The sequence below is a fragment of the Anabrus simplex genome, chromosome 2 (assembly GCF_040414725.1).
Source record: "Anabrus simplex isolate iqAnaSimp1 chromosome 2, ASM4041472v1, whole genome shotgun sequence".
NCBI lineage: Eukaryota > Metazoa > Arthropoda > Insecta > Orthoptera > Tettigoniidae > Anabrus > Anabrus simplex.
In genome coordinates this window covers 628454211-628474180 of record NC_090266.1, presented here as the reverse complement: position 1 = coordinate 628474180, position 19970 = coordinate 628454211, and the positions used below count along the sequence as shown (strand labels likewise).

At 39.1% G+C, this 19970-nt stretch overlaps 1 protein-coding gene across 3 annotated transcripts in view; it reads right to left on the bottom strand.

Annotated features, from left to right (window-relative positions):
- The window catches only part of Wsck (tyrosine-protein kinase Wsck), a 273670-nt gene that overhangs the window by 27664 nt on the left and 226036 nt on the right, over nt 1–19970 (bottom strand). For all 3 annotated transcript variants that reach the window (XM_067141063.2, XM_067141061.2, XM_067141062.2), the window contains exons 9-10: nt 12322–12423; nt 1525–1636 (exon numbers count right to left, since the gene is read on the bottom strand). In XM_067141063.2, the coding sequence (XP_066997164.1) occupies nt 1525–1636; nt 12322–12423 (214 nt within the window). The remainder of the gene's footprint in view (nt 1–1524; nt 1637–12321; nt 12424–19970) is intronic.

Here is a 19970-nt window from a genome sequence, read left to right as displayed (position 1 = left end):
GTTGTTTCCTTCCTAGTCCTATACCATCAGCGCCATAACGCCTATCTGTGTCAGTGCGACGTAAAAAAACAAGAACACACCTCTTACTTGGTATAATGCTCAGTGAAGTACTGCATGTTGATTGCTGTTTCAAATCCTACAGTAGGAAGGGTGTGAGCAAGTTCCACTACTAATACTGACCTGGTGGGTTCCTTTTCCATTTCAGAGTTTGTCCAAAACCCCCACTGTTGTATCATCTATATTCATCTTTACCTTTCTCTCCCTTTTTTCTCTTTTTATACAGCTTCCTTCTTATCCCACACTTCCTACATCAAGACGGAAGATCTGTCAAGATGGCCCCTCAAAGTATGTTGAAGCCCACCCTCCTGACGAAGTTGGGAAGCAGAAACAAGCTTGTTGGGGCTGTGATAAAATGGATGTAGAACTGAGACTATGAGGAGAGAGCCAGTCTGTTTCAAGACAGTAGTATAAGAAGATGTGGAGATTGTCCTTGTTCTTTTACGTTTTCATGTTTATCCTATTATGTGTTCCTGTTGATGTTCGTATCTTTCATGAAGTGACTTTACATATACTGTAAAAGCAGGTATATAATATATAGTCTGTAACTTAGTGCCCATGATAAAATTGTTCTGAAGTAATGAAATCCAGAGCAAGCAAGCAAGCAAGCCAAAAAGGAAAGAAAGCAAGTAAGCATTTCAAGACCCCATATACAATAACGTTTTTCTAACTGTAATGCTGGTAATGGACTCATGGGAACAAGTATTCCTGTTCTGGGAGTCAAATATAATTGGTTGAAAGTACTCCAAGTAACTGATTTAACAAATGAGCTACAATGGACTAGGTCATTCTTGGTTCTGTTAACAAGGATCTGAACTACAGGTCTGGCACTACAGCCAGCACAACTGAAGAATGTGCTAGTTGTCAGCTTTGGACCATTCAAATTGAATATATATTTGAAACAATGTAACAAGTTGAAAGTCTATTTCATATACATATATTCCGTTAGCTTTGCACCTCTTAAAAATATTAAGAAAACTAAAAACCAAGCACCTCCTTTCACCTCTCTCCATACTACGATAACAATGTTCAAACATGCACAAAAAACTAGGTTTGTAGTAAGGCTGTAATAGCAAGAAATAATGGATCTTGTAAAATGACCTATATTCTTTCATTTAAAAAATATATAAATATGCTCTGATGATTAAATATTTAAAGGAAATTTGGCAATAAGAAAGACCTTAATTAAGAAAATTGCAAAATACTAGACACATCTGTAATACCTGACTAATAAGAAATGGTTTTAGCTGAATTGTTTTCTTGTCATGGCAGAAAGCCTACCAAATTAACCAACTTTAAGTAAGTGTGAAATACAAATGTACACAATACGTGCACTCGTAAGGTGATAAAAGTCATATTTTATAAATCTGCATGGATGTATCAAAAATATAATTAATAATGATCAAATGAATATGAATTTAGAGTATTCTATCACATCTCATCATAAATGAAGAATAATAATCTTACCCAAAGCAGTGATTTCCCACAAAAGACATCCAAAGGACCAAACATCACTTTTACTGACAAAATGGCGACTCCGGAAAATTTCTTGAGCAGTCCAGCGTGTGTAATCAGGAATCTAAAGTTACACATAATAATTAAAAGTAGTAGAACAATATGATATAAAACACTCAATATCAAGTTCTCTAGACAAAGTATTAAATCACCCCCAGTAGGTTTTCAGCTTAAGTGATGGGGAGTCCTGAATGCAACATTGGGTGACAACGACCCCTGCCCATAAGAGTTTGCGTGCTCTACAGAGGAGCACAAACCTCTGAGGTTGGGAGTCAGTTCACCTATATAGCACTGGCCAGTGGCAGCATTAATGCAATGCCCAACACAGGCAGGCTGTCTCACCACTTGAAAAATTAAAAATAAAATACCACATGCGCTCAGGTAATTGTTTCAGTTTGGGGGCTTTCACTGCAACTGGCACAAGGGAAGAAGTTTTTCTTCAAATACAGAAAACAAAATCACATTTCTATGCTAAGTGGTTTGCATTTTATAGCTTGTTACAGAAAATAGCAATAATAATTTCCAGGATTATGCACAGGTTATTGTTGCTTCAATTGCACAATTTTTATTTATTTATTTATTTCTTTCTTTATTTATTTATAGTATGGCTTTTAGAGCCGGGAGTGTCCAAGAATGTGTTAGGCTTGCCTCGTGCAGGTCCTTCTATTTGACACCTATGGGCAACTTGTACATCTAATTGTGGGATTATAATTATACTGAGGTGGTGTGAGAGGGTTAAAGCCTCATGTCAGCACATAGCCTACTCCTGTTAAATAACACCAAGGGGTCTGCACAAGGCTTAAAGTCCCCATAAAATGGACGAATCACCATCAAAAGCGCCATGTACCCTCACTCCACATGAACACTGTGAAGAGGTTTGGAACTAAATCAAAACTTTTGGTATGCAATGTAGTGATGAAAAATTGAACACCACCACCTCTCTTATCCTGCTGGCCAACATTCTGATGGTGAATTTTTTTTTCCACCAAAGTTACGTGAAGCAGCAAACCACGGTGTCAGACAATATGAGACTTGATGCCTCAACAGTCATGGCCACCACGCAGGCAATCGTTCAGTAACAATGTTAGAAACAAAGGCAAAAGAATGATTTGTAATATATTCCTGTGGTTTCACATTTCAACTCCAAGCAAACTCTGTGATGAATCTTTTCATAATTCCACAGCTACTTCCTTTAAATTGTAGTACTAATTAATTGAAGATATCCACAGAGCAAAAATTTCCCAATATATAAATAGGTGGAAAAAGACACAGTCACAGAGGATGATGACCATGATATCCCAATTCTCTAAATGAAGTAACAGCTACTACTACTGAAAATATGACACTCAGCAAAGAACACAGGAGAGATGAGAATGATAAAAAGCTAGGGTAAAATGCACTGCAATGTTTTAGTCATAATGCCCTCAATATTTTTTCTTTAGTTTTGCCATTTGTTTTACACTGCATCAACACAGATACGTCTTATGGTGATGATGGAATAGTAAAGGCCCACAACTGAGAAGGACATGACCATAGCTGCAATTAAGATACAGCCCCAGCATATGCCTCATTTGAAAATGGAAAACAATGGGGAACCATCTTCAGGGTTGCTGACAGTGGGGTTCCAACTCAATATCTCTGAAATTTAAGCAAATTGCTACATGGCTCAAACCACGTAGCCAACTCACTTGGACTTCATTCTTATATTTTTTTTTTTTTCTAGGGGCTTTACGCCGCACCGACACAGATAGATCTTATGGCGACGATGGGATAGGAAAGGCCTAGGAATTGGAAGGAAGCGGCCGTGGCCTTATTTAAGGTACAGCCCCAGCATTTGCCTGGTGTGAAAATGGGAAACCACGGAAAACCATTTTCAGGGCTGCCGATAGTGGGATTCGAACCTACTATCTCCCGGATGCAAGCTCACAGCCGCGCGCCTCTACGCGCACGGCCAACTCGCCCGGTCATTCTTATATTAACATTACTTACATTAGTATCAACCTCTCAAAAGCACGAAAGAAATGAATCCATTGATAGCTAACTCACTACTCTAAACGGAATATTATTGCATGTGAGGTGTGGGATGTTTACACATCTGCAGTAACAATAAGTTACTGTCAACAGATGTTCTTGGCAAGAGAAGATCAACACATACATTGAATGTTATTTTTTATATTGTACTACTACTACTACTACTACTACTAGTTTTTTTTTGCTAGTTGCTTTACGTTGCACCGACACAGATAGGTCTTATGGCGACGATGGGACGGGAAAGGGCTGCGAGTGGGAAGGAAGCAGCCGTGGCCTTAATTAAGGTACAGTCCCAGCATTTGCCTGGTGTGAAAATGGGAAACCACGGAAAACCATTTTCAGGGCTGCCGACAGTGGGGTTCGAACCTACTATCTCCCCAATACTGGATACTGACCGCACTTAAGCGACTGCAACTATCGAACTACTACAGTTTCTGGAGATGCAGAGATGCCAGAATTTTGTCCCGCAAGAGTTCCTTTACGTGCCAGTAAATCTACCAACACAGGGCTGACATATTTGAGCACCTTCGAATACCACCAGACTGAGCCACTCAGCCTGGCTCACAAAAATATTAATCAGCTTGCTGTCTATCTTGTGAACTGTTGTGTTTAACGTAAGAGTCTAGTGAAAGAAATTGAACTTTTGAATTGAAGTTTTGTAGTCAGTTTAAAACTGAAAGCAAATATGTTGCTCAGCAAGCTAAGTACTGGTGTAAGTGATAAATCAAACAGATATAGAAGCAAGGTTCAGAAATGTTTTCTAGTGTTTACAGTTTGTTAAGAAAAACGCACTTCAAGAAAACCATAGACGGCTTAACTTTTCTAAGTGCTACGACTTGATCGCTGAGGCATGTTCGGTAAGTGTATCAACTGTATGCAAAGAAGTTGAAAAGACAAAAACACACAGTGCCAAAACGTGCAATGAATGTTTGAATTTTATGGTAAAAGAGAATTTCTGATAGCCAGAAAATTAATACTTCTGTTCAAAGAAGAATTAGCTTACAGTGATTCAGTTTCTTTCACATCGAGCTGGATAGCTGCAGTCGCTTAAGGGCGGCCAGTATCCAGTATTCGGGAGATAGTAGGTTTGAACCCCACTGTCGGCAGCCCTGAAAATGGTTTTCCGTGGTTTCCCATTTTCACACCAGGCAAATGCTGGGGCTGTACCTTAATTAAGGCCACGGCCACTTCCTTCCCACTCCTAGCCCTTTCCTGACCCATCCTTGCCGTAAGACCTATCTGTGTCAGTGCGACGTAAAGCAACTAGCAAAAAAAAAAAAAAAAAAAAAATAATTTCTTTCACTAGACGGTTATTATATTATATTATATTTGCCTTTATTTGTAGTGGCGAAGTTAGGACTCATGGTCCTCTCTTACACTTAACCACACTTCATTAACATAGTACATCTGAGAGCAATATTCATAATCTTATCTTAAAACTACCATTACAAACTAGAAACAAAATATCAAACAAAATAACATAAACTCTATAAATATTCTTAGTCATGTCTTAAACTATCGTTACAAGTTAAAAGTTGATTGACACTAAATACCCTAAGCACAGTAAACGTACATTCATACACACATTCACTCTGCCAGATTCAATCAGCCTGGCGGCACATATCGAGGAGATGCTCACGGCAAGACAACTTGAAGGAATTTAAGGATTGTATGGCTCTAATGTTGTGGGGGAGAGAATTCCATATTCTAGCTCCATTTGCAACAAAGGAACGGCTGAATGCTGCTGACCTGCTGAGAGGGATAGCAAGTGTACTGCCAGAGAGTCTGTTATGCTGGTGGAAAGAGGATAGGAAATTGAGTTGTGAAGATAAGTAGTATGGGATATTCTCTTTTAATACTCGAAAGATTAATACTGCCACGTGGAGGTTTCTATATTGTTCAAATTTTAGAAGGGAAAGTTGTCGATAATAAGGGGTAACATGAACATCATAGCGTAAGGAAAAGATAAATCTAATACACGAATTCATAGCACGTTGTAATCGGTTTAGTTGTTCTCTCGTGGCATCAATTAGTACTACGTCACAGTAGGAAAATATAGGGAGGATAAGAGTATTTATAAGCCTAATTCTCATGTTTAGTGGCAGCATATTTTGATGATATTTTAGTGGGTGAAGGGACGCGTACACTTTTCTACAGATATTTGTAATGTGCTCTCCCCAGTTAAGATTCTCGTTTATAATTACACCAAGATTTCTTACCGAGTTTTCGTACGGAATAATTTTACCAGATAAAGTTAGTGGAGGAATGTTTTTGTTTTTTGCCGCACTGATTTGTTTCGTCTGCCCAACAATAATAGCTTTAGATTTTGATGGATTAATTAAAATACAGTTTTCATGAGCGTATGCACAGATATTATTTAAGTCAGAGTTCATATAACCTATTGCTTGATTGATGTCTGAAATTTTGGAATGGTAATAGATCTGCAGATCGTCAGCATACAAGTGGTATTTACAGTGTCTTAGCCGTGTCGATATATCGTTAATATAGACAACAAAGAGAAGTGGTCCAAGTACAGAGCCTTGTGGTACTCCTGAAAATTTCATTACCCATTCGGATGACCTATTCTGAATAATTACGCGTTGTTTTCGTTCCGTAAGATATGAGAGAAAGAATTCTAGGGCTGTCTGTCCAAGGTGAAGCGATTTCAATTTAGCAACCAGTACGTCTATATTTACTGTGTCAAAAGCGCTGCTAAAATCAAGAAGTGTAAGTAACGTCACCTGCCTTTCGTCCATAGCGCGTCTCATGTCGTCTGTAACTTTCAGCAGGGCAGTGGCCGTACTGTGTCCCTTTTTGAAACCCGATTGTAAAGGGTCAAGTAGTTTGTATTTATTTAAATAGTCGGTTAATTGCACGTGTACTATGCGTTCAAGAGGCTTGGAGAGAGATGAAAGTATGCAAACAGGTCGATAATCTGTTATAAGTACAGGTGAGGAAGTTTTGGGAACAGGATTTATAATGGCATTTTTCCACATTTTTGGAAAGAGGCCACTTGTGAGGCACGTGTTGTATATATGAGTAATGGCAGGAAGAATAATGTCAATGATGTGTTGTATTATGAGTATGGGTATTTCATCAGGTCCTACAGCAGATGATGTAATTGATAATACCTCGCGTTTCACGTCAATCTCTGTGACTTCGCGAAATTCAAAGAATGGCCTATTTGGTGGTGGGTGGTTCAGAAGAGATTTTATAGTCTGTGATATTGTGCGTATTTCCGGTTTAATTTTTACTTCAGAAAAATGAGCATTCAATCTCTTCAGAGAGATGTCTGGATTACATGGCTGGGGCAAAGCTTTCCCAATTCCAATGGAACAAAGTTGTTTCCAAGTGTTTGACACATTTAAATTTCCAGCCAGGTGATTGTAAAAAGAAAATTTCTTATTTCGAATTATTACTTTAATTCTATTCCGAAGTTGTCGATACTGTTCAAGCGCTCTGGAAGAGTGTGTGCGTCTGTAGAGCCGGTGTAACGCGTCACGGTGAGACATCATTTGTTTAATGTCATCGGTCAGCCATGGAGAAGGAGGTCGGGAGACTTTGGCCGTACGCTTAGGTGCATGTTTATCAAGGAGACCAAGTATAAGTGAACTTAAAGTTTCAACTTTCTTATCGATACCGTTTATATTTTTTACGTCATCCCAAGGACTATTCAAGGCGTCAACTCTCAGATGATCTAAGTTTATATGTTTAATGTCCCTGAATGTGATGTATCTGGACTTATACTTCGGTACTTTGAGCGAGTAAGATAAGTATATTAAGTCATGTGTCGATATACTAGGGGTAGGAATTTGTCCATGTGATACTATTTTCTGTGGGTTGTTAGTGACCATTAAGTCAATTAGTGTATGTGAAGATGAGGTATGATTTGTCGGTTTTAGTGGAAGTATTGTCATGTCACACGTCTGGAAAATACTTAAGAGTTGCTTTGTATCTCCAGTCTGTTCCAGTAAATTAGTATTGAAGTCTCCAAATATGAAAATATGTTCATAAGCAGGTGATAGTCTCTGCAGGATGTCTTCAATGTCTGAGAGGTGACCTACCCGTGGTGGCCGATAAACAACTCCTATTAAGGCTTTAACTGTTGTCACAGTTATCTCGGCAAAAATGAACTCAGGTCTGGGGTCAGGACAGTGGGCAGATGTGCATACGATTTTACATTTAATATCATCTCTACAGTACAAGGCTACTCCTCCACCTCTTTTATCTATTCGGTCATGCCTGTAAATATTATAGCCCGTTATGTGTACCATACTACTAGGGATAGTTGCGCGTAACCAACTCTCACTGATACAAGCTACGTGTACATTACTGTTTTCAAGGAGAGTTGTTAGCTCCTCATGGTGAGCAGGTAGGGATTGAGAATTTAAATGAATGCAGTTCAATGAACGTGCGTTGGCCTGAAATACTTTCGCTAATGAACCTTGGCAGCGGGGTATCTCCGTTCTCGGATAGGAGAGGTTAGGGGTAGCGGGATAGTCAGGTCCACAGCTGGTAGTGGTTATAAGAGTATTCATCACACAAAACAGAATACCAAGAAGAATACATGCTTCTTACCTGCGTATTTCCTCTGATATCGCGCCGGCTTTTCATGCACTCAATCACATTCACACTCAATAATAAAACACTATAATACAAACTTAAACTAATCCACATTGTCGTTACTTCACACTGTTTCACCCCCTAGCTGCTTGAATAACATTGTTAAGGTCAGCTCGTGTGGTCACTTGAATTTTCTTCCCATCAGAGCTTAGAATAATGATACGTCCATCCTTAGTCCATACAGATTTCTGACCGAAGTGGTCACGCGCGGCGTTTAGTATGTCCTTTCTCGTTGCTGTTAGCGATTCTGTTATCAGCATACCCGATCATTCCAGTACAGAAAATCTCATGAAAATAAATGAATGAAAATTCCTCATGGAATGAAGTGATACAGGAGTAGTGGCAAGGTTGATGTTCTTGCGAAAAATGCACACCATCAGGGAATCGGGGGACACTCGTCCTATATTTTACCTATATGAAACGTGGATCAACCAAAACCACACCGTGAAATATGTCCAGCAAGATTCAGCTAGAAATGGGGTGAGGATATGAAAGTACCCGCAGGGAAAGGAGCGGATTAATCCTTTGCCATGCACGTAGCTAAAACAAGTTCGATTCCTGAGAGCAAGAGGGTGTTTAAGGATAAAATCTTAAAAAATAAAAAGAGAGATTATCATGAAGAAATAATGTTAGATTAATTTTGAGAGTGGTTTCTCAATGGTTTTTTTGCATTATTATTATTAATCTTATTATTATTTGTTTTCAACAAGTTGTAGATACAATTCAGGAATGGTGAATGGAGAAAGGGCTGAGCCCCACATACATGAAAGTGCCTCAATCCCTGCTTAAAATTACAATATTAATTAATTAAAATTATAGGCTACAGAATGTGCTTACATATAATTAGCATATTTACATAATATTCAAAGGACCTGTTCAACATTCAAGTACCCCCCCCCCCCCCCCACACACACACACTCTCTCTCTCTCTCTCATCCCCACATATACTTCAATATACTTCAACTAGGGCGGCTCATTCATACCCAGATACAGTCTCACTCACTCGGGATCATGTAAACTTGCATCCGTCCTTCCATGCATATTAAATATTCACACAGTAAAAAATTATGTTATATACAGAAGGTTCCATTGTATACACATTCTTTTTTATCTCTTTACAAAAATGTTCAATAGGCAGTTCTTTCATCTGTGGTGAGAGGTCATTCCATAGCTGAGCAGAACGAATAAAATAGCCACTTTGATAAGATGCTGTTCTTGCAAGTAGGGGGGAAAAGGGACACCTTGAACTCTTTGAGCGGAATGGTAGTTCAGCTGTAAACGGCTGAACGTGTTGATGTGAATGTTACTGGCAAGGGTTTTTCACAGAAAATGTGTTTAGAGAGAGCTGTTATGAGGGGGGGGGTGGGGGGGGGGGGGGCAGTGACCTGGCTGTATTTAAATGACCATGTTGAGCAATTAGTAGTTATGCTCGGAGTTGAACTCGCTCTAGTTTCGCCATGTTCTCTACTGTAGAAGAGTGCCAGGAAGGAAGACCTTACAACAGTATTGGTCATACTAATGTCAAATAGGCCATCTGAACTGCTTTCGTTCTAGCTCCCAGTAGAGATATGCGGATAAATCCCAAGACTATGTATGCTTTACACCTTATTTGCTCAACATGGTTGTTCCATTTAAATTGCTACAAATACGAATGCTAAGCAATTTTATTGAGGTGCAAGGCATCAGGTTTTTACCACAGTGAAATTTGATGATGTAACAGTTATCATGCTCTAGTTAAGCAGATACACTTCTGCACATTTATAGACTGAGGAGGTTAGAAAAGGGACAGCAATTACATCTATACAAGATTATCACTCTGAAGCTTGGCCTTCAAAACTATGTACACGCATCTGTGAACCAAGGAGGCGATTCATGTATATTAATGTCCTGGAGCGACCTGAGGAGCCCGACCAACCTTTGGAAATTGTTGGAAGCTGGGAGGACTAAAGGCATCAGTGAAGAGAAAATGTGTAACTAAAGTGAGGGAAGACCTTCGCAAAGAAGAGGGCATCCAAGTATAAGGAAGGTCGTCATACCTACCCTTACTAGATAAAGGTGTATATCAAAACTGAGTGTATCTAAATTGTTGGTATATTGTACATTTGTGGTTTGTAGATTTTGTTTGTGGATGTTTTTTTGTAAGAGGCAAAACAAGTTGGTCTCATCACATGTTGTTTTTAGTGTAAATTCAAATAGTGAAACTTATGGTAAATTTTGCTTATTGGTGGAGTAGAGAAGCACTTGGCATGCTACCCAAATTCAATTTCAGGGTTAAATAGTAGCAAGTAAGGTAATTAAACAAGTTTGGAGCCTCGTCAGCCTGATGACCGTCACCTTGGGAGAAGGAGTTTGTTCATGCTCAACTGAATTAGTTTTTTTCTACAAGTTTTTTTTGCAGATGGTGCCCATTCTTGTTATTTATTTCAGTAATTATATTTTGTTTAACCAAACAAAATATAATTAAAAAGCCAAGAAGAGATAGAATTCAAAATATTAAAATCAGAGAAGAGCTAAATATAGAACCGCTAGTACAGAAGATACAGAAAGCAAGACTGAGATGGTTTGGACGGGGAAAGGAACGGGTAGCAAGAAGGGAATTGGAAAGAGAAGTGAAGGGAAAGAGACCAGTTGGAAGACTGAGAAGGTGGATGGACCAGATTTGGAAGGACATTAGAGAAGCTCGACTGGATGTGGCGGAAGTAATGGGAGCAGGAAAAGTGGTAAGACAGAAAGGAGTGGAGGAGGCTTGTTAACCAAACCCGGGCGACTGGAGTGGGACATGATGAATTATATTTTGTTCACATTACAACATGGACAACAATAAAATATGATGAAAGCAGAATCCAAAGCAGACGAGATGAAATTCCCTACAGGAATAATTGGGAAGACATGTAAGGATAAAATCAAAAACATAGAAATCAGAGAGAGAATTGGACTCCATAAACTGCAAGACAAGAGAGAGACCAGTAAGCTGAAATGGTATGGACACAGGATGAGAATGGAAGAGGATAGAGTTCCAAAGCAAGTGTGTGCGGAGAAGGTAATAGAAGGAAGACAATGGAGAACACCCAGAAATAGGTGGATGGATATGGTGAAGAAGAGTACAGAGAAGAGAGGAGTAAAAGCACAAGAAATATCGGAGGAAGGAAGGGAGTGGTGGAGAAATAGAAAACTGGAGGTCCTTGATTCACAACGCAACTCAGTAGACTGGAAGTTGAAAATAATGAAGAAGAAGAAGAAGACATAATATTGTTACTACCACACACAACCTACACACAGCCCATGACCACTCAGAATGAAACAGCACAATGATCCCCTGGCGCTTCGAGCAGAAGCTTTGGTGCCAGGAGGCTCGCAGGTGTGTTTATATAGTGTGGTTGTTCATGAATAACCCGCATACTGCACTCCAGCCTACATGATTGTTGCTCCAGCTGAGACACTTGCTCAAGCCGAACAACTCTGAATTGCTCGTGTAACAGGTTGCCATATATTTTTCTCACAAATGATCAATGTGGGAAAAATAGTGGCGGGGAAATTCAACTTTAGTTTATATGGAACATTTTCTGAACCGAATAAATTGAATTATGAATACAGGAAAAAAACAGTCCCATGAATGATGCACCAAGGTTCTACTGTACTGAACGTGATACTGTTATATTTTGTTATAATCATATTGTTATATATTTCTATGAAAAATCTTTTACAGTTATGCCTGAAGTTGTTGCCAGCCATTAGCTGGTGAAAAACACTTGATGTAACATTAGAACGTATTTTCTGAATATCTGTTTCTTTCAACGAAAGAAAGGGCAATAACTAAATTCATGAGCATGCTACCCACCAATTAGCTCCACTGGTGCTTGGAAAATGTCAAGAGGTTTGAGCTTGACTTTAGTTGTGTTCCGGTAAGTCACAAGTCAAATGCAAAAAAATGCCACCGTATTTGGAATGTCCACAGAGTATACACTCCATCAGTCTCGAACTATATTATAACAGTGGGTGAAGGAAGGTTCTACTACACACATTATCAATTTCTGCTAGGAGGTGGCTAATATTCTGTATATGCAGCTAATATTTTTAAGGGGACAAAGATCATACCATACTTCCGGTGTTGTACTGTGCAATTCCAAAACTGGTAACTTTTGGCACAACTCCATCAACCATCATTACATTTCTTGCAGCTAGCTGTTTATGAACAATCTGAAATAAAGAAAACAACCAGAATAACAGTATTTAGAATTAAAATTACTTAGTACATTGTGATAAACACATTTAAACTCAATCAAATCAATCGCCAATAACCTGCATTTAGGGCTGTCACGCAGGTGACAGATTCCCTATCAGTTATTTACCTAGTCTTTTCTTAAATGATTTCAAAGAAGTTGGAAACTTATTGAACACCTCCCTGGGTAAATTTATTCCAATCTCTATTCCTCTTCGTCAGTAGATTTAAAAGACTTACTGTAGTGCGCATGCTAAAATACAATACTTTTATTTGGTACAAAGTGTATTACAACGAAAGTATAAATTTACGGACAAAGGAATTTCCAAAAAGAAAAAAGCACACACATGCGATCGTCTGTCTTCCTATATCTGTCTGAGTCACCAGTCCATAGACTGTGATCTGTAAAAATTACATACATTCATTTTCGTCCGGTTCCATGACTAAATGGTTAGTGTGCTGGCTTTTGGTCACAGGGATCCCAGGTTCGATCCCCAGCAGGCTCGGAAATTTTAACCATAATTGGTTAACTTTGCTGACACGGGGGCTGGGGTGTATGTGTCGTCTTCATCATAATTTCATCCATATCACGACGCGCAGGTCGCCTACGGGAGTCAAATCAAAAGACCTGCATCTGGCGAGCTGAACATGTTGTCGGACACTCCCGGCACTAAAATCCATACGCCATTTCATTTCATTATAGACTGTTATGCCTTTCAACGTTCAGTCTGCAGGCCTCCGCGAATTTACTAACTGCTGCTACAAACTTCTATACGAAACTAGTTCTGTGGCCTCATTTAGTTCTGTAACTCTTATCTTTGAATACCGTAGTTTGAAACTGACGAGGGAACGGTACGAAGTCAAACGGCGAATTTAGATTTTATTTTTATATATTCATGAAGATCTTTTTAAGCTGAAACAGGTAGTGGAGGTCTAATATTTTGCCGGTCCTTTTTAAGGGGGCATTTGGGAACTCCAAGTTGATGGTGCGTGCCCTGAATTGTACAGTACATGCCGGCACACGTCAGCGCTCACAGATAGCTGCTGTCTTGCCTCGCCTTCACCCTCCACTCGTTCAGTTCTCCACTATCCCCCACCATACACAGCTGCCTACAGTTGTGTATATGGGATAGTGAGTCCTACTCTATACGGTGAAGTTCTCCATGACTGATGGCTATTCCACATTTAGGAGATCGCTTTGCATTCTTTGCTTAGTTATGAACTTTTTGCAGCTCTTATTAATGCCTGCGGTGTTAATATTCAGGAAGCTACAGAGCTTTCTGATAAAGAGCAAATCATGTACATACGAATAAAGACAAAGTCTGATGCAATTTTAGAGGAAAAATGCAAACTTATTCAGGAGGAACAAGCCCTTTTCATTGATTCAGAAGATGAAGATGGCGTTGAGAAGGGAAGTCATATAAAAAAATAAAAAAAAATAAAAAAAATAAAAAAAAAACAAATAAAAAAAACCCACCACAACGCAAACACGGAGATGAGTTTAATGAACGAAGATAACATGTCATGTGATGGCCAAGGAAGACCCTGTAAGTCAGTGGAAGATTATGATTACAAATCATTGTTGGACATGTAACAAAAAATAAAGGAAAGAGGACCTATGTACGCATTATGGAAGTATAAGAAGACTCTGAGACAAATTTATGGAATCGTGAACGTTGAACACAATGGAGAAATTAGGAAATGTAAATGTGTAATGGTTCGCGCTTACGTGAATGAAGAGTTCACCAAGGCAAGGATACGTTATTTATATGTCACAAAATCAGACACTGAGCGTTGGATTGGTGAGAGTAGAGAGTTGTATTGCCCCAAACACACTCTCTAGAGTGACTCCTACTTGACAAACCTTAAAAGGCGTTAGGAATTTTGGTTCCCAAAAGTAACCAAACTAGTCAGTAAAACGTTTAAAACAGACAAAGAAGTACGACATGAAGTGGCTAAAAAGTTTTGTAATATTCATTTATGAATTGCAAGAAGAGAAAGAGATCCCGCATACCAATATCTGGAATTCGGACAGTCTCGATTCGAGTACGAAATGGCAACACAGAGAAATTTCCAAAGCCAGAGAAATGGGACATTTTTTCTTGATTGTTTTCCAAGAAATGAATGGAAAGTTTGGACCTAGGGTACAAGAAAGTATAAAAACCTATAAGGATGCCTTTAAATATGTCGTCATTGATTGTTCATCTTCTGGGAAAATGTGGAAAGAGCATATACATGACTGGTTCCAAAACTTTTCCCATCCACAATTACAGGAAGACGGAAGAAATCTTCTTCTCGTAGATTCATTCAGTGGCCAGGGTAAAAACGCACAACTTGAGTCTCTGACGAACAAACATATACAAACTGAATACATGCCAAAAGGAACTAAGTATCTTTGCCAGCCGTGTGATCTTGGACTCTTCGAACAACTAAAATGTATAGTACGTCGAATGGAAAACATTTGCCGAGTAAGGAATTTACACGGCCTGTCAAAATTAAAACCCAAAAACAGATTTTTCATTATAACTAGTCAAATGCTAGCGCATTACCAATTACAAGCTGCTTGTTTTGAACTAATGCTGAAATAAGCTTGGAAAGCAGGTGGTTATTCCATTACTGACAATATGCCACAATTTCATACTGTCTCGCAAACTAATTTTTATGATTTGACTGATAAAAAGTGTGCTGGAAATGACTGAACCAATTATTCCTTTATAAGGTGTGCACATTGCTTTTTGTGTTTCGTTATTCACATTTTGTGTTAGATTTTCACAATCATACCATGAACAATGAACCAATGCCCGACTGTGTTAGAATAAAGTCATTTCTTGAATACTTTGAATATCATGATGGTGCAGATGATATCTGATTATGTATTATTTGTATGTTAAGTAGTGATTTGTACACCATATTTATTCCATAATGAATTCATCTTTGTATAGAAAATATCCCAACTAACGTCAATCTTAACCCGCCATCCCATGTACACAACTGTTGGCAGGCATACGCGGTGGGGGATAATGGAGAACCGAAAGAGTGGAGAGGGAAGGTGAGGCAAAACAGCCGCTGGCTGTGAGCGCTGATGTGTGCCGGCATGTAATGTACAATTCAGGGCGAGCACCGTCAACTTGGAGCTCTCAAATGCCCCCTTAAAAAGGACCAGCAAAAAATTAGACCTCCACTACCTGTTTCAGCTTAAAAAGACCTTCACAAATATGTAAAAATCAAATCGAAATTCGCCGTCCAACTTTGTACCATTCCCTTGTGAGTCTAACAATCATCATCATCATGGTCTCCCTCTACTTCTCTTACTCTCCATAACAGAGTCCATTATTTCCTAGGTAACGTATCCTCCTCCATTCAAACTACACGACTTCACCACCAAAACTGGTTTATGCATATAGTCTCATCCATCTAGTTGATTCTTAACTTAGCCTTTACCTCCTCATTCAAAGTACCCTCCAGCCAGTTCCCATCTGTTTGTACCAGCAATAGTTCTTATCACCTTTAACATAAGAGTAAAATACCCTAACTCCACCCAGCTTTCACTCCCGTAAAGCAATGTTGGTCTAAAAACAGACTGATGTATAGATAGTTTTGTCCGGAAGCTGACTTTCTTCTTACAGAATACTGTTGATCTAAACTGCGAGCTCACTTCATTAGCTTGTAGCACCTTGATTCAATTTCACTTACTATACTACCATAATGGGAGAATACACATCCTACGTACTTGACATCTACCTGTTCCAGCTTTGTACCTCCAGATACGAGTAAAAGTCCGTGACCTGGCCGGAAATCGAACCCGGAGCCTCTGGGTAAGAGGCAGGCACGCTACCCCTACACCATGCAGCCGGCTGTCCTTACCGACTGACCTTTAACCTTGAAAATGCTAATAATCATACCACCGTGCGAGTTGGCTGTGCAGTTAGGGTCATGCAGCTGTGAGCTTGCATCTAGGAGATAGTGGGTTCGAACCCCATGTCGGCAGCCCAGAAAATGGTTCTCGTGGTTTCCCAATTTCACACCAGGCAAATGCTGGGGCTGTACCTTAATTAAGGCTACGGCCGATTCCTTCCCACTCCTAGGCCTTTACTATCCCATCGTCACCATAAGACCTACAGTATCTGTGTCTGTGCGACGTAAAACAAATTGTTTAAAAAAGAATTAAAAAAATAATTATTTCATACCATACACATTGAAAGATAGAAGTTCGTAGCAGTAGTTAGTAAAATGACAGACGCCTTCAGACTGAACACTGAAAGATATTAGACAGCAGGCTTTCATCACAATCTGCCATTAACACTAAGTCGTCAGCATAGGCCAAATTTCTTTCTACATTTTCACGTAACTTAGTTCCTCCCTGCCACTTAATACCCTTCAGCAGATGATCCACGTAAACTGTGAACAACAAAGGTGAGAGAATATAGCCTTACCTAAACCTTGAACCAAGAAGTCGTTCTACCATCAATTCTCACTGCAGCCTAATTGTCAACATACATGCCTTTGACTGATTTTAATAATCTACCCTTAATCCCATAATCCCAAATTATGGCAAACACCTCTTCACACAGTGCTCTTTCGTATGTCTTCTCTAGATCCACAAAAAATAAACATACTGTCTATTCCTTCCGTAGCATTTTTCAATTACCTGGTACATACTGACAGTTCCTCTGTGATCTGAAATCACCAAACTTACTCTCAACCACCGATTGCACACTTCCTTTCAGAATCCCAGAGAATGCCTTGCCTGGTTTACCAATCAAAGAAAATCAGTGGCTGCAATCCTTCCTGTTTCTTTGCTTGTAGATAGGTGCAATTACTGCTTTTGTCCAATCAGAAATTACCGTACTTTCTAATCTTATTTCTCCATGAAGCCATTTCATACCTGCCATCTCACTATAATTCATCATTTCAGGTCTAATTTCATCTATTCCTGCTGCTTTATGGAAATGGAGTTAATTTACCATTCTTTCCATTTTCTCAAGCATCATTTGACGAACAACATTGTCCTCCTCCCCATGAGCTCGGTTGTTCGCGACGTAACCAGGAAGATTTCCTTTTACGTTGAGAAGATTTTTGAAATATTCCTTCCACATGTCCAGTGATACATGGGATCAATTATGATTTTGCCTGATTTACACAAAATCCTATTCATTTCCTTTTTCCCTCTAAGATACTTTACCACTGTCTAAAACTGTTTCCTTGCTGTTTGACCTAATCCTTCCAGGTTATTAACAAAATCTTTCTACGACTTCTTCCTGGATTCAACTGTAACCGTACAACAGGGTTACAGATTCCATTCAGTATTTATTATTATTATTATTATTATTATTATTATTATTATTATTATTATTATTATTATTAATCCGATTCATTAGATTTTATATTCTGTTTATCATCATTTAGACTAATAATTAGGTATCACGCATATTATTGTATTTAATCATAGGTTAAGTGAATTTTGTTTGTAATTATTCTGTATGTTAATAAGTGAGATTTGTTGGTTTCAAATTGTCATGCTGTGGCTTGTAACTCTGGCCAGATGAGCTGGCATAGTATTTTGCAATCGAGGCTATGTTTAACTGAGAATGTATTGAGCAAGTAGGTTTTCCGTGACACATGCAAGGTAGTCATCCGTAGTCGGCGTGGGCACGCTTATACGACACATCATTGATGACATAAGGGCGTGGGCACGCTTATACGACACATGATCGATGACATCAGTGCGTGGGCACGTGATTTCGACCAAGTGTCTGTATTCGCCAGCTACTATATGTTGAGGTGGAAGGGATGACCAGAGAGTAGGGAGATGTGTAGTCATCACGAGGTTATATAAGTCGATGCAACGGTGGTGAGAGCTATCAGATGGATCAAATGGAAGAAGTGAAGGAAGAGTGATGGTCAGTGGTCTTAGAATGGTGGTCAGAGCTAAGAGTTGTATTTGATGAGGTCTTGGAATCATCGAGGAGGTCTACAAGTGGTGGTTGGATCCGAGTAGAGACTGGTACTATGCTGATAGTGAAACATCATTTACTTGTGAGGATGGACTTCACAATGTGTATCAATAATATTTTCCAATTTCTTACAATCTACTGAGTGGACGTAACTACATTGGAGCTTACTACACGTGTACATGGTATGTAGGTCAACTTCCGGTTACATAAGAAGATAACAGCAGACGGCTCCCGACTTCAGCTCATTGGTTTTTCCAGGAATTTCAAGTTCAACAGCGGTGTATGCAGACATCAGGTAATTAAAGCATCAGACATGTTATGCATTAATAACATGAAGAAAAATGTAATCAGCGGCGATATCACATTTCAATTCAAGTTCATGCCAATAGCTTTCTTTGTTTAGATTAAATTTTCTTTTTAAATGTAACGGCAAATCTCACAATATATATTTTTTGTTAAATTAAAATACGGCAATGCTTGTTCATTGTGACGTAAATTATAGTCATAAACTCAGTTTTATTTTTATTATAATAAGTGATTATATTTCCAAGTACAATCCTCAATTGTGGAAATGCAACTGTAATCTACAATAATTGTTCTGATCCATATCCCTGTATATTGCCAGATGTGTGAGTTTATCACCTCACGCCTTGAGGTAATTGAGATAAGAGGCATGCTCTACCAAATTTCGTTGTTTTTTTTTTCTTAAAAAGCAACTGGCGCTCAAACAAATGTTATATATATTGTGTGAAGGAGATGAAGGTATAAGAGTAGTGGTAAGAGTAGCAACACAACAAGTATTTGTTTTGTTATGTTTCTTTCATTTATGTACAATTCCCTGTCTGAATCAGTCCTTGTTTGGAGCTACTTCTGATATACCTTCTTTTTACATTTCCAAGCTACTCTCACTTCATCATTCCACCAAAATGTTTGCTTTTCCCCATCTTTTCACACATTCCCTTGCTGTTCTACTGCAGTATCCCTGTGTGCCACCCATGCTCTTTCTATTTCCCGAACCTGCTTAGTGTCCATAGTTTGGAACTTTTCACGGATCATATCCATATACATCTGTCTCATTTCCTCACGCTGGAGATTTTCTACCCTTATTTATCTGCAGACAGATTTCACTCCCTCTACCTTAGGCCTAGAGATCCTTAGTTCACTACAGATCAGGCAGTGGTCAGTATCATCGAAGAATCCCTGGAAAACTGATACATTCTTAAAAGATTTCCTAAATTGAAAGTCTATTATGGACCAGGTACCCATACCCTCCCATGTGTGCTGGATAGCCCTATGCTTGACCTGGTGTTTATAGTGCACTATGTCTTCTGGTATGGGCTAGAGCAGTGGTTCCCAACCTGGGGGCGATTGCCCCCAAGTGGGCGATTTGGGTTATCAGGGGGGCAATAAATAAGTGGGGGCGATGAGTATTCAAAGGGGCAAAATTAAAATAGTACTGTACAGTAGAATTTGCCGGGTGTCCGACTCGTTGGCTGAATGGTCAGCATACTGGCCTTCGGTTCAGTTATATGGACTTGGTGCAGCTTATTGCGCCTGCCATTCGACAGCGA